The sequence below is a fragment of the Stegostoma tigrinum genome, chromosome 15 (genome assembly GCF_030684315.1).
Source record: "Stegostoma tigrinum isolate sSteTig4 chromosome 15, sSteTig4.hap1, whole genome shotgun sequence".
Taxonomy (NCBI): Eukaryota; Metazoa; Chordata; class Chondrichthyes; order Orectolobiformes; family Stegostomatidae; genus Stegostoma; species Stegostoma tigrinum.
The window spans coordinates 65,949,784-65,975,380 of NC_081368.1; the positions used below are offsets into that span (position 1 = coordinate 65,949,784).

At 39.9% G+C, this 25,597-nt stretch overlaps 1 protein-coding gene across 5 annotated transcripts in view; it reads right to left on the bottom strand.

The window, feature by feature from the left end:
- The window catches only part of si:ch211-26b3.4 (connector enhancer of kinase suppressor of ras 2), a 554,826-nt gene that overhangs the window by 138,193 nt on the left and 391,036 nt on the right, over positions 1-25,597 (bottom strand). For all 5 annotated transcript variants that reach the window (XR_007248946.2, XM_048544970.2, XM_048544968.2 and 2 more), the window contains one exon: positions 25,218-25,456. Coding sequence is in view for 4 of the 5 variants with exons in the window: in XM_048544970.2 (XP_048400927.1) it covers positions 25,218-25,456 (239 nt within the window). In the remaining variant the exon portion in view is untranslated. The remainder of the gene's footprint in view (positions 1-25,217; positions 25,457-25,597) is intronic.

Here is a 25,597-nt window from a genome sequence, read left to right on the forward strand (position 1 = left end):
AATGGACGGTAGAAGTATGAAGGCACATTATTTGTTGGAAGGACCAGTAGAAAGCAATAGGTCAACATATGATGTTAACAAAACCTCACTTTATTAAGGACACAGACGGTCACCTGAAACTGGAATCGAACGCAGGTCCCTGCCTCTGTGGGGCATCAGTGCAAATCACAGAGCCGACGTGCTGCCCCCTACTACTTGTGTACTGGACCCCAACAATTTGAATTTATAATAAATAACACCTTGAATTAAATTTACGAAGGAAATAGTTTTGTCTCGATTATCGTGCAGCAGTCCAAGGATTAACGTATTCTGGAAATCTCATGAAATTGTTGTGTCACTGTGTGTCTGTGTTCGGGCAGAAACTGTAGAGCATGGCTCTTGCCCTGTAATTTCCCCACATCAAGTACACTTTCCCACGTGGAAGAATCTTCACAGAAGCTTGATTTAAGTTTGTCTGAGCGTTTCCCTTTCCAAGGTACACACAAAATCTGACAGTGAAGAGAAAATGGAAATCATGGGAAATAATGAACGTGCAATGATTCTGAAGGCACTGTTTAGCTTTTAAGAAAATTGGAAATATTTCAGTACTGAAATTACACTAAATATCTTCACATTGAGAATTACATATCTTTTTCTTGTTTTTCAAGCCACTGTTGCATAGCTCCATTCTATTAACAGCAGGATATCTCATGTCATTCTATGCCAATTTCTACTTCAAATGATCAAACTGCCTTTCTACTAATCCCAGGATACAGGAGCTGGTTAGATATCACTGGGGAATTGTTGCGTAGTCAATCTGCAGCTGCTATACCCAAAGCTCTACTCATCAGTCTATTTCAGCAAACTGGCCATACGGCACTTGCAGATTTATTACATTAAGGCTAAAAATAGCTGCAAGCAGTGAACCGAGACTGATGCCTTGGCTTCTTTCTCCTTTGGATATTTCGAGAATCGGGGAAGCAAGCTTCAAATCACACGTCACAGAGACAGTGCGAGAGCTGCTTAATGTAAATTATTCACTATACCCTCTCTCTGCTTTATTTCCAAACTGCTACTTTCTGAATCACTTTAATCTTTCCAACGGTTATGTTGACAATGAGTCTGTGCAGTAAAATATGCCTCGTGCCTTTGTGCATTTGCTTAATACCGTCATCATCGTGTCAACAGAAATGAACAGGAGCATACAGAGAGCAGAACAAACACTCTGATGTCCAAAATAGCCAAGATCACCTGTTTGCACTGTCAGTCTGGGGGTGAAAGTGCTATTTATATAATGTCACTATTAAAAACACTTTTTGCCAGCTTGACAATACTTTGTGTTCTAGGATTCCTTATGACTCATGCTGTTCAACATTGCAAACAACATCACGTCATTCTTTTATTCATAGGGAATAGAAAGCCAACTACAAAACTACAAAAGTACATTTATTACTTGAACACTTATTTGGAATACTAGAATTTTTAAGTAAAGGCTGACCAAGGTCCATCTAGTTTTTTTTTACCTTCCTGGTAGTCAGTGATACAATTTGAATGGAATTTGTCGCAACTAATGATAACCAAAAGCTTAATCAGTATACAGTTAAAACCGGTCAAGTGATAAATGTACTTGACGGAATCCTTTTACCTACACATGCAATGTTTATAATATTCCTCTCCTCTCTATTGCAATACCAATGCTAGGCATTCTCAGAATGATTGCCAATAATCTTTGCTGCAATATAGACACAATAGATCAGAACTTTATTAAGATTAAAATAGTCGATTGTGATTTTGAGTCTATTCTCTCTCTCTTCAATTCTTGCATGTAACTCCCTCTTTCTTTCTCTCTCCTCAACCCTTTACTGAACATGAAATCTCTGCTTAGGGGAAGAAAATGAAACTGGACAGAACTACGTTGTAAATGATGGGGAATTAACAACATGGGCTGTCAGTGCTCGAACAGAGAAAAGATACACCATCTAAAGAGGAATGTGTGAAGCACTGAAGGTCCTTTGTTTTTCTGAGATGCTGATGGATCTGTTTGTCTCCAGCATTTTCTGTTTCTGTTTCTTGTCTGCTGGTTGTACCATCTAACAAAACAAAACCTGAAACCAATCTACAATTTAAGCTGTCACTAAGCCAGTTTCGCTTTGTAGCCAAACTCTACTGTAGCACAAAGCAAGACAAATATTTCATTGAATTTCTTTTCATAGAATCCCTACAGTGTGGAAACATGTCCTTCAGCCCAACAAATTCACACCGACCCATACAGTATACCACCCAGACCTATCCCTGTATAGCCCACCTAATCTACATACCCTTGAGCACTACTAGCAATTTAGCACGGCCAATGCACCTAATCTGCATATCTTTAGACTGTGAGTGGGAATGGGAGCACCCAGAGGAAACCTACGCAGGCATGAGGAGAATGTACAAACTCCACACAGACAGTCACTTGAGGGTGGAGTCGAACCCAGGCTCCTGGGGCTATGAGGCAGCAGTGCTAACTACTGAGCCACTATGCCTCCCAAAATGAATATCCCTCTATATTAAGTCTAAAATTAAAATTAGTCACATAGGTGAGGAATTATCCTACAATTAAGAACCATGAAGAAACGAAGGAAGGTGAGAGTTGTATTCTACTTTATAATGATGGTATAATTTTCATATGTTAAAGTCTTTTTTGTAAACGAGAACAGCCCAAGATGGCACCAACTGCTGTCGATTTCCATTTTTGATTTTCATCCTGGAATCATAGAATTCCTAGTGTGTGGAAGCGGACCACTTGGTCCACTGAGACCACACTGACCCCTCTTGCTGTAAACCTGCATTCCCCATGGCCGATCCAGGTGCATTTTGGCTCTCGAGAATCTACACTATTACACATAATGCATATGCACTTGACAGCTTCTCACCACTTAAACCGTATTGAAGTAGGTGAACCAATTTATAAATAACTAAATATAAACAGAAGTGATTCTGGACCAATACTTCAGCACAAAATAAACTGCTTTCTAGTCTGTTTTGCCACAGCAAACCGCAATGGTTCACAACCGTGACAACTAAAGGACTCCACATGAGAAGAAGATTTCTAAAGTGTGCCTGTGTCATGTGGGCACAAAGTTCTCTCATTTTGGTCATAGTTTAAACCTATTAGGTCTCTAAGCATCAGGAACACGTGAGCCTCAGTGCCCCAAAAAGCAGGATGCTTGTACTATCCGATACATGCAAGCTACAAATTAAAACAGATACAAATGAGTCTGATATACCCCAAAACACATCTCTGAGCTAGGTTGCCATTTTTGGTGGTACATGGTGAAACCAATACTTGTGAAGCCAATATGGATTCAGTGGCCTTTTCTTTCATTAATTTCTATGCTCCACTTACACTAATTGAATAATATTGAAATTCTAATGATAAAACTGAAAACCTGATCAACAGGAGAAAGAGGAGGCATTCAATCAATTTATCTGGGTTAAATTTAATTTCCTTTCCTATTGTAATTTCAGAATACACACAGCTTTTTATAGTATAACATCAGTATAGCTGGGAAATAAAAGAGACATACTGGTGAAACTTTACATTTTGCGAACTGTCAGGACAAATGCAAGAATGCAAAAATTCAAAGGAAGCAACAATTCATTTTGCATGAGGAAAGGCTTCTGGTTGCTTTGTAAGTTGACTTTGATTGGTTGAGGTGTCACGATGGAGAATGTATGGTGGGGGAGGGTGGGTGGGGCTGTTGTTCTTTTGCTTAATTCAAAAAGACACACTGCTTTTTCTGCTTATAGAAATTAGGTCCCTGCCGGGGTGGGGTGGGAAAAACTTCTTGAAATTACCTTTCAAAAGATTACCTCACAAAACCGCTGTGCTGCTGCGTACCTTAATTCTAAAAGCGAGCCCAATTCCATTTGAATCAGAGATTAACCTATCTCCACAATGCAGATAACAAGTGTAGAGCTGGATGAATACAGCAGGCAAAGCAGCATCAGAGGAACAGGAAAGCTGACGTTTCAGGTTTTCTGAAGAAGGGTCTAGGCCCGAAATGTCAGCTTTCCTGCTCCTCTGATGCTGCTTGGCCTGTTGTGTTCATCCAGTTTTACATCTGCAGTTCCTACTAACTCTCCACATTGCAGTTAGTCAGGTTGGGGGTGAAGCCTGTTTACTCAGTAAGGCAGTGTCTAAATGTTTAATTTGTGCAAATCTGCAGGTTTAAAAAAAAATTATTTCCAAGACTTAAATTCAAAGATCAGCCAAATTATGAACCACTGAAATCAGATCCTTGTTAATTGAACCAGCTATGCTCATCCGGTTGGAAACTCACACCCCTTATTCTGTTTATTTTTCAATAAAATGTCCTGAAACCTGCTTACATGTACTAGTTTTCTTCCCCCATGAAGCACATCATTTAAATACTTCACTAGAGAAACAAACAAATGGCAGAATGCTCAGGAGATTGTCTCTTCAACCTTTCATCCATCACGCTAAAACATTCAGTTGTGTGGGCCTTGACTGTAGCTTTAAAGGCCAACCCCATTTTAATTATAGCTGTGAAGCTTGAGCTGAAAGGTCACTCTGGGCCCAGCTGGGGAAGTAGTGGTCATCATATGGACATGGCCAGTGACAGCTTAACTTTGTTCCAGTAACTTTACCCAAAAAGTGCAACTGGGTATATTTTTGATAGTGGTTATTTGAGTGGTTAAAACCACAGAGGGGAAAGCAACACAATAATATATTTAGAGATAACAAGGCGTAGAGCTGGAGATTCCAAGATAATAAAATGTGAGGCTGGATGGACACAGCAGGACAAGCAGCATCAGAGGAGTAGGAAAGGTCCATACCTGAAATGTCAGCTTTCCTGCTCTTCTGAGGCTGCTTGGCCTGCTGTGTTCATCCAGCTTTACACCTTGTTATCTCAGATTCTCCAGCATCAGCAGTTCCTACTATCTCTAAAATAACATGTTTGGAGCATTTTTTTAAAAAAAAGCCGATTCCTCATTTAGCACGTACTTTTAAAATTTACTTTTTTCTCTCTTTGTGCTGAGGTGTGCCTTTGCGTCAGGACCGACCTCTTGGGTGAATGATGCACATGGCACTAGGGCACTGGTCTAAAGGGTCACCCTGTCATTTGTTTCTGCTACACCACCCACCTCTCCATTGGCTCCTCTCAATTGGTTCACTATCAAGAGCCAAAAGACTCAGTGTAGGCTGAATCCCAATCTGGCACGTTAACTCCACCATAACAAAGAATGGGACAGCACAGGAACAGGCCCTCCTTCCCATCAAACCTTGGCTTAAATCCACCTGTCTCCCTCCCTGTACGTGCTGAGTCAAATTTGAATGAGCTTATAAAATACTGTTAAACTATCTCTTTAATCAGTTTGTCAAGCTCTCAATTGCCAGTTTTGAACAAGCAAGTGCCATTCAAATTGAATTGTTCCCACTGCTGGTAGATTACAGATATGATGGGATGCCAATTTTTCATCTCCCTCCTCTTCCCAATGCCTCCAAGACAAACCTCTATGGAACTACAAATTCCCTGTTTTCAATACATACAAAGCTGCATTAGCTGAAAGCAACCAGTGAATGCAGTCAAATGTCCAAATGAACATAGAACATAGAACAATACAGCGCAGAACAGGCCCTTCGGCCCTCGATGTTGCACCGACCTGTGAACTAATCTAAGCCCCTCCCCCTACACTATACCATCATCATCCAAATGCTTATCCAAGGACTGTTTAAATGCCCCTAATGTGGCGGAGTTAACTACATTGGCAGGCAGGGCGTTCCATGCCCTTACCACTCTCTGAGTAAAGAACCCGCCTCTGACACCTGTCTTAAATCTATCACCCCTCAATCTGTAGCTATGCCCCCTTGTACAAGCTGACATCATCATCATTGGAAAAATGAAATTTAAACTGAACAAACTGTGAAAAAAAGAGAGACTTTATGTACACAGAAATGTAATGGGGAGGAAAAAGCCAATTAACCCACAGAGCCTACTCATCCATGGGCCATGTATTATTTGCTTTATCAGTATCCTACCCATGTTCTTTGAAATTTCTTCCTGTTTTCTAAAGATAAATAAATACCATTCTGAACATCCAATTAACAAACAATGTCTGCTCTTTGCACATGTCCAATTGCATTCTCCAGATGGCTTGCCACAGTCTTGACCGAATGGCAACCATCCTGTCCCGTTCAACACTTCATCTCCGTCTACCTCTGTCATTAGCGTTAGTCCTTGCTCTTCAGAAATAAAGTGCTCCATTCATTTCAAACAGGTAAGCCCACTTTGTACACTTTCTCTTTGAAATAAACAGCAAACTCATCCCATTCACATTTCTGCTGCGTTTGCACATCCATTCTGAGGAACTCACCAGAAACACAGTGTCCAATAAATCTACACTCATGAGACTTAAATGGTTGTAACTTGGAATTGCTCATTGCAGTAAATTTTACAGTTGTGAAAGACTACTTTCAATGACGCGTGAATTTCAGTAAAGTAAAACAGTGCTACAGTATATATAACAGCTGCTGAATTTTATCAAAAATGCACAAGAAGCTCTTCAGTCTGAAAATTCACAATTATATGCTTGTACTGTGGATCCCCTGTTGCTTTTGCAAGCTGAAAATAAAGCAGAAAGACTGAAAAATGGTAAGGCTATATATTTGGTTTATAAATTGAGGCATATTCCATCATGTGGTTAATAATTACCATTTAAACTACCATTTAAAACATTTCAAACAAAATTTAAAAAAAGAGAAAATAATATTTGCAGTGCAAACGAAAATTTCCTTATCCCTATTCACCTGATCTTTCCACGATCTTTGCGTAATTTATTTATCAAGGTCTTCACCGAATGGATTTGGTCTTCTGAGAAAAACCTCAACAAAACCCATTGCATCAAAAGTTAAGTAAAGACAAGGGAAGCCACTCATTGCATGTTTAACATAGCCATCCAGGTTTTACAAAATTCATTTATATTTATTCATCAGCAGTTTCTGACTAAAAGTTTTCCTAATGTATTTTCCAATATATTTATACTGTAGCATTTCTATGACAATTTTATGCTTTGCATCAAAGGACTGGAATGTACAACTTATGCAAAATCCGGTCAAGATTTTCACCTTCACAGAGACTGTCTCTGCAGTGGTAAAAGTACTGGAAGCACTCCAGAATCTCAAGGCCTGCCTCTAAACATGCCATCTGTCATTTTTGCAGAGGAAGGATGAGGGCCAGTCCATAGTTCATGCACCCAAGCCTTCTGGAGGCATTTGAATGACCAATTGTCTCCACCAAAATGGGAATTTGCAGTCCATAGTTCCGGGACTCAGAGCGTGGCAATTAGACCAGGTAAGAACATGTCCTTCTCAGTGCGTTTCATTTGGATAACTTTTTGGAGAGGTAAGATCCCCCCATTGGTCAGATCCCAGAACACCTTGAGGTGGGGTAAGCCATCCCTGGAATTATGAAAAGCAGGCATGCTTGTGTGTACGAAATGCATGAACTCAGTTGTTTATTCTTTTGTAGGATGTGGGTGTCACTGCCCAGGCTAATATTTATCTTCTATCTTTAATTACAGCGAGAGATGTTGGCGGTAAGCTGCCTTGTTAACATACTGCAGTTCTTGAGAGGTGTGAGTATACCAACAGGAATGTCAGGAAGGGACTTCCAGGATTTTAATGCAGTGACAGGAACAGCAATCTTTTTGCAATGGTAGTGCAGGGTTAGGAGGGGAACTTGGAAGCAGTGGCATTCTCATCCATCTTCTGCCCTTGTTGTTCATGGTGGTATGGGTTTCGGGTCTGGAAGGTGCTGCTGTTGGAGACTTGGTGAGTTGCTGCAGTACATTTTACAGATGGCATACACTACTACCTGTGTGCATCAGTGGTGAAGGAAGAGAATACTGAAGGTGTTCAATGTGGTGCCAATCAAGTGGGTTGCTTTGTCTTCGACAGTACTGACCCTTCTGAGTGTTATTGGAGATGACCCCATCCAGGAAAGTGGGAAGTATTCCAACACACTCCTGACTAATGTCTCGTATCTTGGACAATCATTGGGAAACAGGAGGCAACTTTTGTTGTTAATGAATGCTTTTATAGTTTGCTTCTGAATTTGTTTATTGTTTACTTTCACATCCTAATTTTACTTCAGTTATCTCTTTATTGGTTCTCCTTGGGTAAATTCTAAAATGCTCCCATTCTTCAGATTGACTACGTTTTATCTGGTAATGTTATAAGCTTCTTCCTTTGATGTAATTCCAGTTTGGAGTTATCTTAATAACTATATCTTTCCTGTTAGGGTTTTGTGCATCCAAGAAGTGTAATAATGTTGTTTACATGTATTTGTTTTTATTAAACCTTACCACTGCCGATCTACTCTAACACCACTTAATGCAGTTTCCCAATCTACCGTAACCAATTTGCCCTTCATATGTTCACAGCTTCCCTTGTCAGATTTAAGATCCTAGTTTCAGATTAAACTGTATCCCATCAAACGTAATGTAAAATTTCACCATAACATGCATACTCTTACCTAACAGCTTCTTGGGGTAACATGGTGGCTAGTAGTGCTGCCTCAAAGCACCAGGGCCACTGGTTTGATTCTACCCTCGGGCGACTGTCTATGTGAAGTTTGCACAATCTTCCCGTGTCTGCGTGGGTTTCAGCTGGGTGCTCCCGTTTCCTCCCACAGTCCAAAGATGTACAGGTTAGGTGGATTGGCCGTGCTAAGTTGCCCATAGTTTCCAAGGATGTGCAGGCTAGGTGAGTTAGCCGTAGGAAATTCAAGGTTAAGGTAGAAGGGTGGATCTGGGTGGGATTCTCTTCAGAGGGCTGGTATGGACCTGATCGGTCGAATGGCTTCCTTCCACACAGTAGGACTATGATATTTTGCAATGAGACATCGATCTTTCCCTTCTGTGTGCATAATACTAGTTCTAACATATCCCATTCTCTTGTATGTTCCTCAAACATACTGTGCTTAAAAAAAATCCATTTTCCATACACTCCAGAAATTAATTCCCCACACATTGGCACTAATTAGGTTCACCCAGTCTATACATGGTTTGAAGTCCGCAGTCATGACTAAATATGAATATTCAAACTTTTTTTTAAATTTGTCACATGGAACATATCTATAATAATAATTGGTGCTCAGTTCTGAGGTAGAAGAATGACTTAAAATATGTGGCAGACACTGACTCCACCACAGGATCAAACAACAGAGAAATCCTGGTCAGAGTTCTGTCACAGATTTTGAAATGTCCTTCAAATGGTGTATTTATAATGGCTGTATACCTTAAAGCATGTGTGAACAGAATGAGATTTGGCTTTTAGCTATGCACTCAGTTCTATTCTTCCCACTTGGGGTACAACACCTGGTTCAAAAGGTTTTTAATTAATCTCAAAGGTAAATTTTTCATTATGCGCTGAATTCTAAGGAATACATAACCACACACAACCGACCAACTGTGTCTTACAGAAGGTGTAAGCAGTGAAATGTAATTCTACATATTAATTAATTAACCAATATGAACATTATATATGCAGACAAGCTAATACTACACAGAAAATGATGCAATTGTGCAGGATCCTATGGCATCAGGATTGTCATTTTTACAGTAGTGACATAAGCCTAACCTTTTCTGCTGCAATTGTGATTAGCATATGATATGAGAAGACACAACTCATGCCGATGGATTCACTATTCTCTCTCAGTATGTGGTGAAATGTATTCTATATCTTCAGTAATGAGCCCAGTTCTGGCCACAGGAAGCAATTCAGAAAAAAAGGCTGAGCCCTAATGTCATGACTTGACTTACGAGGAAAGAGCACAACAACTGAACCTACTGCGCCTTGTAAGTCATTGATTGAGTAATTGCACAGAGGTATACGAAATGATAAATGGAAGAGGAAGATAGGATAACAAATTGTGCCAAATTAAACTGTCAGTGTAGGGCAAGGGAATACAGGCCCAAATTAGTGAAATATACATTTAAAGACTGATTTTAGGAATTTGATTAATAATTGCAACATGCAAATGTCAATAAAAGTCCTGGAACAATTTCAGAAACAACTGTATGCGTGTTAAATTTCTTATATATTATTGGTGAAAGAGGAGATCAGAAGCTAATCTGACTCAGTATTTGATTTAGTCATAAAATCAGATATTACAAGTATTTGGTTCTTCGATCCACAACAGACTGCCAATATCAGCAAGTGTCTGTTTATATCATTACACGTAATTGGCAAGCAGTGCTGTAGGCCACTCCTCATGGGTGACAACAGCACATGGTCTGCCATAGTAGGCTACTGGGTGGGGTGAAGCAGGAGAGATGTTACAAAGGGGACTATGAAACTTTTCAAAAACAATGTGAATTTAGACTATACCAGACAGACGTCCAAAAGACCAGGAGACATTGCAGTCTTGGTCTCTTTATTTGAGGAATGCTGCACACATACTGAACTGAAATAAAGCCCTGTCATTGTGATTTCCTGTTTTCTTGGCTGCCAGATTGAAAATGCTACTAGGAGGAATCAATGGGACCAACAGATTTTGCAAGCACAAAATACTCTCACCGGATCTATTGATACACACAGATGAGACTCCCTGCAAATTACTTGCAAATTACCAGCTGTATTTTGTTCTCAGCATCTGTTGTCAAAAGACAATGCAAGGGGATGTGCCCGTTATGCTTAACAACAGTACACTGTAAACATCACTTCAGATTTAACCATGCTCCATAGACCCTACTATAGAGGCACTTCAATTATTCCTGAGTGTCGCAAATTATCTTTGAATTTTCAAAACTCTCTGCATCATGTCACAGATTAGTTTTATTAAATGTGACAAACATAGAACTAAATGACTTAAAAATGTAACAGAAGCCATTGAATCAAACAACGGAAAGATCCTGGTGAGAGGTCTATCACTGATCTTGAAATATTCTCGAAATGGTGCATTAATTATGATTGCACACTTTAAAAATAAAAGTGAAGACAAGTGCAATTTGACTCTTAGGTATTCACCCAGTTCTATTGTTCTTGGAGTTCTATTGCACTTGGAGTGCAACACTTGGTTCAAAAGGTTTTTAATTAATCTTAAAGATAAATTTTTCACTTTCAGCCAAAATCAAATGAATGCACAACCACAGGCAACGGACCAACTGTGTCTTACAGAAGCTTTAAGCAATGAATGTCATTCAAAATATAATTTAACTAACCCACATGATTATTACACATGCAGGCAAGCTAATAGTAGAAACTGCAAGGTTAGCAACAGGTTTCGTTTGTTGTAAATTATTTCATAAACTTCTAAATAAATGTATTCAATTCAGTCAACTGACAGCACTTATACCTCTGAATTAAATGGCAACAGAACTTGCTGGCAGAATTCAGCAGGTCTGGCAGCATCTGTAGGGAGAAAGCAGAGACCTTGTCCCCACAGATATTGCCAGACCTGCTGAGTTTCTCCTGCAGTTTTGGTTTTCGTTTCTGATTTCAACTGTCTGCAGTCTTTTGTTTTACCTCTGGATTGCTGGGTTCTAGATTCAAGTTTCACTCCAGAGAGTGACTAAGCACAAAATAAAACACTCACTGCCATACACTGTGGAGTGCTGCACTGTTGAAGGTGCCAACTTTCCGATGAACTGCTAAACTAAGACCACATCTGTCTGCTAGTTGGATAGGGGAGTTTTCTTTTATTCACTTATAGAATAAATGTGCGCACCTCTGGTTGGCCAGCATTTGTTGCCTGTCCTGAGCAGCCCTTGACAAAGTGGTGGTGAGCAGCCTTCTTGAACCACTGCAGTCCGTGTGCTGTAGGTTGACCCACAATGCCCTTAGGGAGGAAACACCAGGACTTTGACCCAATGACAGTGAAGACTCAAGGAGGACTTTGCAGGATTGATGGGACAGTTTTCACTTTGGCAGTACCAACCAAAATCTATGAACTTTACCACTCAGAAGGTCAAGGACAGGGGGTACATAGAAACACTATTGCCTTTAGGTTTCTTGACTTGGCCATGTATCACCATTCCTTCCTCTTGATTAAGGAAATTTCTGGAACTCTTTATTGACCAAGCGTCATGCCACTCTGTGACAGAATGGTTCACAAAGGAGGTTTACCACCTCCTTCTCAAGAGCGAAGACTGAAGATGAGTTTCATGGGAGAGACAAAGAATGAAATCTCAAAACCACCAAACACTAAGAAATTTCTTTTCTGAGAAACTCAGAGGATCAGAGAAGGTGGAGGTCTTTCAACCCTTCGAACCTGCACTGCTATTCTTCACCATCAAGGCTGATCATCCAACTCAACAGCCTAATCCTGCTTTCTCCCCATAACCAAAGATCCCATTCGGCCCAAACACTATATCTAGTCGCTGCTTGAGTACATTCAATGTTTTGGCATCAACTACTTCCTGTGGTAATGAATTCCACACGTTCACTTCTCTTTGGTCAAGGAAATGTCTCCTCATCTCTGTCCAAAATGGTCTACCCAAATCCTCATACGGTGACCCCTGGTTCTGGACACACCCACCATCGGGAACATCCTCCCTGCATCTAGCCTGTCCAGTCCTGTTAGAATTTTATAAGTATCTATGAGATCCCTGCCCCCTCATGCATCTCAACTCTAACAAAAACAATCTTAACTTAGTCAATCTCTCCTCGTATGTCAGACCCACCATCCACGGAATCAGCTTGGTAAAGTCCACTCCCTCGAGAGCAACAGCATCCTTCCTCAGAAAAGGAGACCAAAATCTCATGCAATATTCGAGAAGATAATGATGCAGAAGCCACAGTGGTCCCATCGAGGTCAATCAATTGGGTCCTACTTTAGGAAATATTTTGATCTTGCTCTGGGAAAAAAAGCACTTCAGTGTCAAGCTAGTCTTCCTGTCTCCCTGAAGACTCATATGATCATGTAAATGTTCCTCAATTCCCAAAGGTAATCAACTGAGAGGGCAAGATTTTGTGCGCAATGTAAATTTTGGATGGTAAGCAATAAAAGGAACAAAATGAAGCAACGAGATTTCCTCTCATGCCACATATACTCCAGGCAGCAGGTTGACAAGGTGAGGGTGAGCAGTGATTTAGTTTCCAGCTTAAAAATCTCACCGCATTCAAAAAAAAACTGACTACTATACAGTACCTGTTCTGCATTCCAGTGCTTAGTGGGTCTGCTACCTGTTGACCTATTCACTATTTTGAGATGTTGGCTTGATGAGGCCAAAAGGACTTTTTACTATTTTCCTCAGTTCTGTCCTTGGTAGATAATTAGAAGCACAGAGATAAATAAGGGCAGCTATCAAATGCTGGAGACAGATTTTCTGCCAGAATTTTTTTCTTAAACATCCAAGACTGTATATGCTGTCACAGCCATTCTGTTGCTCTATGTTTCAATAGACAGTGGCAAACAGCTTATGTATGTGCATAGCTGAGTTTCCTGCCTTACTTCCATTGATATTACAGCAATAGAGCAGATTCAGTTCCATGGAGAATGATGGCTCAAATCTTTAGCCATTGTTAGAAGTGAACCTCAGTGCATTTATTTCCCAACTTTTGTGTTAGTAAGGCAATACAACTAAGCATAGAAATCAATGGACAGCAACCAAAAAAAATTCCATTGCGGAGGCGCACAGGATCTATGCGAGAAAGGAAATCAATGTGAAAGCAAATTAATGGAGAGCACCACTCACCAGAATCTAACTTTTAGTAAGAAGAAGAATATTTTGTCAGTGTTTCCCTTTTAAAGTTAGAGAAATTCATGGGATGTAGGAGTCCATAGAGAACATTGTTCTCAATGTCACTCTTCAGTGCCTTTGAGCAATTGATAGGCCTTCTCAAAGTTCTCTCGTGCAGCAATGGAGATGCTACAAGAGGGTTAAGATTAGGAAGGGAATCCGAGCATATTGGTCTCTCGACACTGAAGGAGCAATGATATAGATCAAAACATTAACATTGCTCAAAAGTGACATGAACTTGAAGGCCAAACTCATCAGGGCTGAAATGCAGAAGACTTTAGAAATAAACCAACAATGTATGTAGCATATGAAGAGGATGTTGGTTGGTTTTGTTATGGTTTGCATGAAACTCTTCTTCACTGACTGATTAATTTCAAACCAGACAAGTCCACTCTGATGTATTAGGGTATTGACATGACCCTGCAAGAGAGATTAACTTTCTCTGTAGCCCTTTCCTTTCTGATAAAGGTGCAGTGTTCTGTACATATTCTGAACACCACAAATGCTGGAGATTACAGCAGCTCAGGTAGCATCCATAGATGGAGACCAAGCTAATGTTTCAAGTCTAGATGACTCTTCATCAGAGCTGATGTGAACTCCTTCCTTTTGCCTCCAAAAATCAGTGCTAATAAATATAGCTTCTAACTCTAATCCTATCACAAAATAAATCACCCTACGTATCCAATTAATAATCTTAAATTGCTTTTCAGTGTAACTGTTAGCACAGTCAGAATTATTTTACAAATGCTGTCCAATAGTAGAACCACATCTAATGTTGGACACGACATTCTGAGTTTTGTAGGTCCATGCTGGTAAAACACAGGCAGCAGAGTGCCCTTTGTGAACAGTAAGAGGAATGTGGCTTCTGATATAGACTGCCAACTCAGCATCAAATCCTAAAACCTTTTATTTCAAGGGAGTGGAATAGCAGAAGTTACTCTTAATATGCCTTGGAGAAGAGGGTGGTGGTGGATGGGAACCAGTTGGACCTCTTCAACCTCAAACCCACCCTCAGGTATCACCAGCGATGAGGTAGTTCAGTCAAAAAGAGGGATGGAGTTAACTTTTTCGACTGGATCTGAAAAGGGGGAAGATGGCCCGAATGAGATCTTCAACAGTCAGAGTGCTAGGATAGGGTAAATATTCCGTAGGTCTACGAAATCATGACAAGTTCACACAGATTCAAGACAGTTGCAAGAGTTAAAAGGGAGATGGCAAAAAATATATTTCCACAATATTGTTTGAATGTGGAATTCTCACTGTCACAAACTGCTGTGGAAGCAGGTCCCAAAATGTTTGTTTCTCTTTCAATAAAATGGAATTGGTTTGTCAAAAAGAGGAAATTTGCAGGATATGGGAAACAATCAGGAGCATTTGTTGGATTAGGTGGCACATGTGCATTTTGGAAAATGTGGACTACAGTAGTTCTGGTAACGTCGATGATCTATTCTTATAATTCGATGATGAAAATAGTCAAACTTAACCTTACGTGCATGAGTCAGAATTTCAGAAGGACAGCAAAGAAAGTTGTTGACTGAAGCAATTGGAAACAGGATCTAGTAGACCTTTTGTTCTTGAACTCCCATGTATTAGTCTAGAGTTGTGTCAAAGTTATTGCCATTCAGAACACTTGCAAATGACCATTTTAAAGGGAAATAACTGAATACACTTCATGCTGAGCTTTGTTGCTGTGCATTCTTACTATAAATACTGCATCCTTGGAATGAGTCATGGCAATAATGGTAGATGAATGCTTCACGTGGCTGTGTGATATTCTCTGTCCAGGTGCATAACCCATTTAAAATTTTAAAAAGTCTTATAAATGCAGAAATGTATGAATGTGCCATGATGAACTGAGCAGCGTCCCTCTGTGATTCTTTGAAGATAACTACAGTAATTTCGAGGCTTATGTGTCATGATAGCTGTGATTTAGATGAATGATTTTGCACCAAATATTTAAATATTTTAGTAGATTGAATATTTTTAAAATTGATTTTGTGCTGCAAAATCTAAGTTCTAGGTTTCTCTTGCAGTTTGCATGATGAAATAACAAAATTTTCACAGCCCTGTACATAAGAACATTAAGGTGTTTTAACAAATCAAGACAGCTTAAATAACATAGAGTGTAAAAGAGGTAAGAAATTAAACACAAAGAAACATATTTAACTAGAGCAATCTAATTCAAATATGTGACATTTTTAAAGCTAAGAAAATTTTTATTTACAGTTTGGCTGTGTTCTGATGTTGTAATTTGCAATTGCTATATAAAACTACTGCAATTTAAAGCATAAAGCTTACTCCTGATCTCTCTGTTTCACTCAGCTAGCAAGGGCCCTCATCTACAACATTAATTTCTCATGGATTTCTCTCCTCAGGCATTTTCAGTCTGACAACTGATGTGATTGATCACAAAACAACGGTCTGATTTGACTGATGATGTCTTCTCTGCTTTCATCAGTCTTGAGCTTCACTGCACAATTTGTAATAATCTCACTGATTCGCAAAACGGCAACTTTAATCATTCCCTACTGAATGGGTTTCTTCATTGCTGATAAATCATTTCAACTTTAAAATACAAGTGTTTTTTAAAAATAATTTCACCCTGACTGAGTGTAGACAATAGACTGACATATATAAGAAGGATATTTGCGGTAAACTACCAAAAGATAGAAGAGGTACAGAGAAGTGACAATGGTGGACCTCAATTATTCTGATGTCGATTGGCTGCAGTAACAGAGTAAAGGACAAAAAGTTTCTAAAAGATGCACAATGTAACTTCCATTTAAATGAAGAAGGAAGCAGTACTGGATTGAGTTCCAAGCATGAATTGGGGTAAGTGAAGCATGTTTCAATGAGAAACCATTTGAGGAACAATGATCACAATATCATCAGGTTTAGAATCAAAAAGGAGAAAGCACAATCAAGTATAAAGAATACCTTGCTGGATGGGGCTCACTTCAGTGAGCGGCAAAAGAATCTCACTGAGTTGGATTGAAATCAGACATTAATCGTCAAAATAGTAAGTGAACAATAAGACAAGCTCTCAAAGAAGAGGCGATTTGGTTACAGACTAGACACTCGCTCGAGAGGTGAAGGAAACAACGCAGTGAGATTTCTCTGGATGAGTAAAGATATAGCGATTAAGGTAAAACCATAAAAAGGAGGCTTATGAAAAATGTAATAACTGAGCCGAATATAGAAAGTGCAGACATCATCTAAAAAAAAGGAACTAAAAGGAGTAAAAATAGTGTCTGAGAATAGATCAGTGACTGATGTAAAAGGAAACCAATGTCCTTCAGAAACTCATAAATAGGAAAATGATGATCAAAAGGAAGATTATACACCAGGAAAGATACATTATTGTGAGAGCTGGAGAAATTGGATGCAGTAAGTCTATTTTCATAAGGTTAAGAAATGTTGCCATTGTGTACAAGAGTGAAACTGGGCTCACTGCGAGGATAAAAGCTTTCATTTACAGGAGAGAATAGATGAAGTGGTATTCTCGCCCTCCAATATTTGAGCAGAAATGTTTCCAGTGGCAGGAGGGTTGGTAAACAGGAGGAAACAGGCTGAAGGTGACTGCCAAACGAATCAGCTATGCAGGAAGAAATATGTTTTAGACAGCAAGCAGTTGCATCTCGAAGACATTGCCTTAATGAGTGACAGAAGCACATTCACTGGTAAGATTCAATGAATGAACCAGATAAATACCTGAGGGGAAAATCTACACCGAAACACAAGGGTTGTGAGATTAATTGGCTTTCTCCAGCAAAGTGCCAGTTTAGGCAGGTTGGGTTGATTGGTCACATTCTGTGCCATATCATTCTATAAATCTACTTTCAGTGAGATTTGATTAACATAATTTGAGTGGACTATTTGTCCACCTGTGCTGTCATTAGTATAGAGTTGATATTTGAATATACAGTTCCAATTCTTTTCTGAACGAATGGAATATAAATCCGTCATTTACATGAACTGTTCATCTAGAAGCCATGCTGGTTAATTCCAAGTATATCCATAAACCATGGCTGGTGGGATAAAGGCTGACTATTGGAATATTTAAAAGAGCTTGAAGAATTCTCAATGTTTATTGTTTTTGTTTGTGTTTAAGCTAACTCTGTAAAGGCTGGTATCCTGTCATCAAGTTACCAACCCAGCCCCCCCAGAGCCAGTGTATCAGGATGTCTGACATACCTATTCTTGTCTGTCAACCAGGGCTCCCTGATTGGTTCAGATTAACAACCCCAACCAGGGAACTCATTCTATGAGGTCCACCAGGTTGTCCTCATTACAATCACTACATCCTTCCCTCCGAAGTCTGATGATATAGACTGATTCATTTTTTTTGTAGCGCCTCCTGGGGCCTTTTAGCACTAGGTCAGATTCCTCCAACTCTGCCTCTGATACAGGTAGCGAGCAACGCACAACAGCTTGCCTCTTGCATCCGGAGTGTCTCGGAAGGAGCTCGTTCTCCTCTTCAGGCAGCAAAGGCATCGAGGAGGCAACATCCACCGTGTCTATTTCAAATTCCAAGGTGTCTTCAATGCTTGACGGAGAGGGGGGAACCCACAGTTTCTGAAACAGTCAGAAAGGCAGTCAAGGAGCAGGGCACGTTTTGCTCCTACACTGTTTGCGGGTTTACAGTTTTCATGTGGTCCATGTGCTTCTTCCAGATGGGCGTATCTATTCAAACTTCACATGTCATTCGTCCTGACCTCGAGTAGACCATGCCTCTTACCCATGTGAGCCCATTCCCGTGGTTCCTCTCCCAAACCTCATCACCAAATAAACCGTCTCTCTTGCTTTGCGGAGCCTTGTGTCCAGCATTGGCATTCCTGATGCCATTTCACACCACCTCCAACCCCGCCACCGCCGAGGTCAGGGAAGATCAGATTTAACTCTGCTGTAGTTGCATAACGGGTGGTCTGATAATCAACTTGGGAACTGGGACAACAAAGTTTGTAGCTGGATGAACACAGCAGGCCAAGCAGCATCTCAGGAGCACAAAAGCTGACACTTCTGGAATCTACTGAAGCTGTAGGCTGTTTCTTTAAGTCTGCCTTGGAAGTTTGGACTGCTCTATCTTCCAGACCTTTGTATGATGGATGCTATTGAGCTGTCCTTAAATCTCGAATGCCATTTGATTTTAGGAAATACTCTCATTTCCTGCTGGTAAACGACCTTCCTGAAAAACTTTCAGGTATTTAATTAGGACTTCACTCAGGCATCCATTTTCTCACTGAAAGGGTGTTGAGCCAATCTAGGTGAATCTTTCTCAACCAATTTCATCACATCACGTTTGGACCCGAGTCTTTTACTAGAATCAGTACAATAGGCTGTTTCTCAGAATAGACTGGAACTGAAGTTGTACCCTTAATCTGTAAAGGTTTCCCAGCAGGGGTTCTCAGTCTAGCTGAGGTCTTGCACAAACCCAAGGGTGAATTTTGTTAAAGACTGGGTCTGCAAACACTGAAACACCCACATTGGTACTGACCTCCATTAAAACCAGTTGATCATTTAAGCAGATGTTTATTTTGATTGATTCTGATTTGGATGTTGCTAAGCTAGTCAACTGTTCCAAACCAGATGTAGGTGGGCTTTCCAGGTGCGCACTCTCCTGGGTACTGACTTCTCTTCCTCAATTTAGGTCTCGTGAGGCTCTTTTGCTGTCTTGAGTCTGCGTACTGGCAGCAACTACAGTGGCTTGGCAGCCCAGATCCTGAAGAACATTTTAACCATTTGGCCGAAGCTTGACTTTGTTATGGGGTTTTGCTATGGGCTGACCAGGAGTCTGTCTGTTCAGCATGTGTCCTCAGTGAGGCTATGCGGTTATCTTCGCTCGTGTGGTGTTCCCCAAGCTCAGTCTGACTGGCAAGGGTGTCCGCTTCTATCAGAATTCCCTGTAACTCACAAACTCTGCGTGATGAATTTTCCAATGATAAAGTCAGCTGTGGGGCCAGTTTGAAGTCCACTTAGGTTTCAGCTAGTTGGTGCTTTTCAATGTATGCATCATTAATCTCACTTACCAAAGGATCTTTTAGCATCTCTTTAAGGCTTAAACAAAAGTCACATTCCTCTGCCAGTCATTTTAACCTCATCAAAAATCCTGATACGATTCCACTGGTTCTTATATTGTCAAGTAAAACCAATACAGTGTCAGAATTAGAGGAGGTTTGGTGGGGGGGGGGTCATAATATTTCTTTATTAAATCCACCAGCTCTTAAAAGGTTTTAGTATCTGGTGCCTCAGGAAAAGTAAGGCTCCTGATAACCGAAAAATCTGCAGGTCTACAAGCTGTCAGAGGAATTGCTCATTGATTTTTGTCTGCCCCAATGACAATTACCCAGAAGAAAAACATTCTTTCTACGTCCTGGGCCCTGCCTACAACAGCTAGATCGAATGAGTCAAGCTTCCCAAATAAAGACATGATGTCAGCAATGCCTACCCCAACTCAAGGATGAGTGTTGTGAGCAAATTTCTTCAGAAGCATGTATTTGTCACCACTGTAATAACTGCACAGAAGCTGTTAACCCATCACCAAGTTGCTCTCTATTTTCATGCAGAGAGTCCTTGACTCTGACCTAGCTCCCTCACAGCCAGCTCTCAGAGTGAACAGAATCTCTGACATCTCAGAATTTCTGACAATCCTGTTCTTATCCGTCAGCCAGGGCTTCTTGATTGGACCAGATTAACAGCCCCATATTCTATGAGTTCCAACTGGCTGATCTCATTACAATCACCACAGTGTTAACCCATGTTGTTTTTTCCTCCGCTACCTTGCAGCCAGCACCCTTTATGGGCAGAGGGCAATCTCATCCTGTACATACAAAATTACAGCACAAATGAAGCTAACTCAGCCCAGAAATACCATGCTGGTGTCAACACCCCACAGCGGTAATTATCCTAACTGCATTTCATTCCATTGCCCTGCTCTTTTGTGTCTCTTTCCTTTAGTCATCTATCCAACACATTCTTAAATGTCAGGACAATCTCTTCAGGCAATTGTGAAGTGTCTTCCTTGCAGTTTGGCAGTCACCAAACTCCTGGTCTTTCCTCGCTCAAAACAGTCCTTGGACTAGGGCAGTCAACCAATTCTGGTGGGAGGGGATGATCAGTGAAAGGCCGCTGTCTTCCTGGTATATATACTGTGGTTCATTGAGACTATAAGAGGTTATAGCTCCAAGCTTCCCACTTGCCTCAGGTTGCCTGCTGCTGTAAAAACAGGGTTAAGCAGCTGGTGCTTAGCATCACACACTCAGGGAACCTACAGAAGACTTGCTATCTCAATCCTCAGATATGCACACACACCGACACACACAACATTTTGCTTAGAGGATTCACTGCCAACCTGTCATGCCATAAGTGTTGGGAATGCCCAGTCATTCAACCTGGTTCCAGCACATGATTTGAAATTTCATGTGCCCACTGTTGCTGTTCATTTCAAGGCATAGCTAAAGGCTAAAGAGACTGGATGCATCATGTTCAGCTTACAACAGGAAATGCTGAGGGCATGAATTGCATTCTTAATGAGGCAGTGAGACCGAATTGCACTGAAAGAAATGTTTTGAAAACCTGGTTATGTCCTGTCTCAGAAACAGGAGGTTTATTCCTGGAGTTGAATCAAAGTCAAAACTGGGGTAGAATATTCTGGCCAGAAATTTGCATTTGGAGTTGTAAACAAATACTCCACAATGACTGTTTCTTTGCACATTAATTTTAAGGAGTTATTGCATAAATTTATTAATATATGGCTTGACAAAAAAAGAAAAGAAGTCTGATCACCAACATCACAAAATAATCAGAACATCTGGTCAGTGAATATTGCTGAAAAGGAAACACGAGAAATAAATATTAAGCCTCGAGTATTTTTTGAACTATCTGAAAGCTTCATCAGCCTGTTTACTCCTTGACAATGGCTCAGCCAATTAAGATCAATTTGCTGGTCAAACAGCACACTTTTCTCCCAAAAGTAGAAACTTGTCCTGATGAAATGAAAAGCTTCAGCAAAATGTCTCCTTTGTCAGCAACGTTCGCATTCTGTATTTTAAAACGACTGTTTGTCTCCTTGTTGTGCAAGGGACTTTTCTGTATGCAAACAGACTGCTATGTTTCTTACAATGTAAAAGTGACTACACTTCAAAAGTACTTACTTGGCTTTGGACATTCTGTAGTTATGTAAGGCACTTTATAAATGCAAACTCTTGAGTCAAATTCAAAGCTATAACTGTATTCAAATTGGAATTGGAGGGACTGAAGCTTCTCTATACAGCCTTGTCAATCCAAGGAATAACATAATTCTACGTTACTCAGGATATTTCATTACACCTGTTAAATAAAGGATTCAAAGTGCTGTTTCTGTTACCTCTCTCACAGATTTGCAACAAAAATAGTCATTTTACAAATGTTCAGCAAGGACAATCCATGAAGAAAGAAGACCAGCCACAGCTTGAGCAAGAATCCCTGGTTAAATTACTGAAAAATAGCTATGGCTGGCACTTTTTTTAACAATCGCTGTTCTTAACATTTAAAATAAATATAGGTTTCCAAAATGGACCTAATAGAAAGTGGTGCTTGTTACCTTGTGAGAAGTGCTGGTCAGTGCTGTGTGGCAGGAGCCAAGCCTAATACCTTGTCAAGAGGCCAGCACAAGAGTAGACACAAAGGCGTGTTGCTGTGTGAGTCCTTACTCCCAGCACAGAGCCATAATAACATTACATGAGGACTCCTGGAGTTAAATTCTATTTTCAAACTCCAAACTCAGTTTACTCCTTACTTCAATGGAGTGCAAGATTACTTACTGCTGTCAAGATGATTACAAGCAGTGACAGTAATGTTTATTATTATAATAATATTACTTGGATCGTGAGTAATTCAAACTTTCGTAGTGCCTTTCTAAATATGAGTGAGGGCTGCAATACTCCAGCAACCATTCATCACTAGGAAGGCATCCAGGCAGTGCCAGAGCAGAATGAAATTAGATTCACATTATATCCCCTTTGACAGCTAAATTATCTCATTGTATTTGTGAATGGCTGATGTAAATTATTTTCAAGTTGAACCCCTTGCTGTTCTCAGGTAAATAATTAAAGGGTTGTCAAAGGAAAGATGTAGCCAAATATAGGCCAGAAAATTGGATCTTTTTGTGTAGGCAGAGGGTTTGACAACCATTTTTACATGAAAACATTGCAACTGTTTCACTAAAGATAAGGATTCTTCTGGCGTCATTATGTGAAGGTGGAGACAATAGAAAAACCACATGAGTTAACTGGCAATTAGATCATTAGTCTGGTATTGATGTTGATGGGGAACATTCAGAGGCATTAAACTGAGACAAAATTAACCGGCTGTTGGAAAAATGGAAGTTAACCAATGAAAGTCAATGCAATGTGAAGGAATCAAAGTCCAGAAAGGGCTATCGGTATCTATCTACATTAGAGAAAGACAAATGGTTAGCTGAAGCTTGAGTTTAAACACTCTGCAAGCTTGGGGTAAGATGAGGAGTCAGGCACGAAAGTCAAGAGCGAGTTATCAAAGAGAAATTCTACTTGATGGTGCTGGTTGAGGTCTTTGATGAAATACTGGAGGTGGTGCAGTTCGCACAATTAAAGCCCACTAAACTTAAAGGTTATGTAGTAGTAAGCATGAAATTGGACAAGAGACAGAAGGCAGAGTATATTTGTGAGTGATTGTTCTTCAAACTGGAGTAATATGTTCAGTGTAGTTCATAGTGATTGCTATTAGAATCCCTTCTCTTACTGATGTGGACCTGGACTTGGGTAGACAGGGAAAAGCTTCAAAGTTATTGAATGATATGAAATTTGGTAAAGTGGCAAACAATGGGGAATATAGTAAAGGACTTCTGGAGGACATAGTCTGGTGAAATAGAAGGCATGTGATATTTAACTCAGAGAAGTATGAAATGAAATCTTTTGGTAGGAAGAATGAGTATAAACAATACAAACTAAAAGGAGTAACTTTTTAAGTGTAAGAACATAGAGCCAGTAACTTTCAAAAAGCATCTGGATAATTACTATAACTGAAAAAAAAATGACAGGGCTGCAGAAAAAGGGATTGAGATTGATTAGAGAGCTGTTTTAAAGTGCTGGCACAGACATGATTGGCTGAACGATCTCCTGTATTGTCACATTTATGATTCTGTTATTGGAGCAGTGACTGTTGTAGATGTGTTGCAGGATGGCACAAACAGTCATGTGGCATATGACCCCAAATTATCTGATTTAGCTGTTGTTTGAGTATAAATATTTATCTGTGATTAAGAAGGCACAAAAACGGACAAGAATGAACATCAGTGACCAAAGCGTTGCTGAAAATCACACAAAACAGGAACTGGAATAGAAAGGGCTAAAAATAATTGCACTTCAGCCAAAATAAAGTTCTGTGCTGTGATATTAACAGCAAGAAAATCTCAAGCTGCTGACAAAGGTAGAAACTCATAAAGACGAGCATCTAATTGTTTCAATTATTCTGCAATCTAATAACATCCCACCAGACATCTTTAATTCACTCTATAACACTGAGTTGATCAATTCTTGATAGTTCTGTTTCTCGGGCAGACATGTTAAATTATCTTATTTGTATAGTGCATGAATTTTACTTCAGAACTTTGTTAGAATAGAGACTAGGGATTAACATTCATAATATTAATATTAATACCATTTCAATGCTGATGCTGATCCATTTAAATTGATTAATACTTCACTGAAAAAAACAGAGGAGAGGAAAGTTGTGAGAACACTTGCTCATCACCATGATGATTCCTACCCTTTCATGCTTGAGTTCTTTAAGATTCACTTACTATAATAATTGGTATATTCTTGATCTCTCGCCATGCAAAGAACTGAACATTGAGCAAATTAGATAAAACACAAGAACACAGTCAGAGTTTGACATATTGGGAATGTAATGCTTCACATGAATCTCTTCACCGTTTAAATAACCCAGGTTTTAAAATTGCAATTAAACTACAGGCAGACAATAAAGGTACTGAGTCACCACTAAAATTGCACTGGATACCAATGACACCGATCACTGCTGATTGATGCTCGTGAGGATTTGGTGGCAGTCCAGTTATAAAAAGGCATTAACTTAAATTTAGCCATTTTATCTGCAACATGATACTGAAGTTAGGCTGGGACCTAATATTCCTTGAGGGCACTTCAGTGTGATTGAAAATGTAAAGCTGCTCCAGATTCAAACAGCTTCAGATTGAAAGTGCCAAATTGTGTTCTGTAAGTGTAACTGCACTCACCAACCATTGCTATTAAATCTACCATTGTACTTTAAAAGGTAAATTACCTTATTTAGACTGTACATAGTTGCTTCAGAATATTATTTAAAAAGCAAGGCCTGTGCATGTTTTGCTACACTTAGTTAAACAAGATGCAAATGCATATGCCCGACTTGAGCCAGGGAAACGGATCAGCTGAATAATAGTAATGTATGGAATGAAATTGAATGTAATAACTTACGTGATAGAGGGGTACCGTATTGCTTTCAGGCAGTGGAAAATTCAAGATATCCTGAGAGGTGGGGTCAAGTCTCACAGGGGCTGTCAATACAGAGGGGCTAATAGGGTAGCTGGGACTTCCTGGATTCTTCTTTCTCCTTGAACTCCTGCCTGTATCTCTCTTGCTCTCTCTCTGTGTCATAGGTTCCTCTTGAATGATCAGAATCTTATCATCATTCAGATACCGTAGAAGCGAATCCTCTGAGTCAAAGGAGGGAAAAAAAAGTGTGGTAAGTTCATTTGCAAGCGCATCGGAATGCACACGCTTGTAAAAGTCACAACTGAGGCATCACTTCCTTTAAGTGTTCAGTCAACCACAAAGCAACATCACTGCAGCCCACA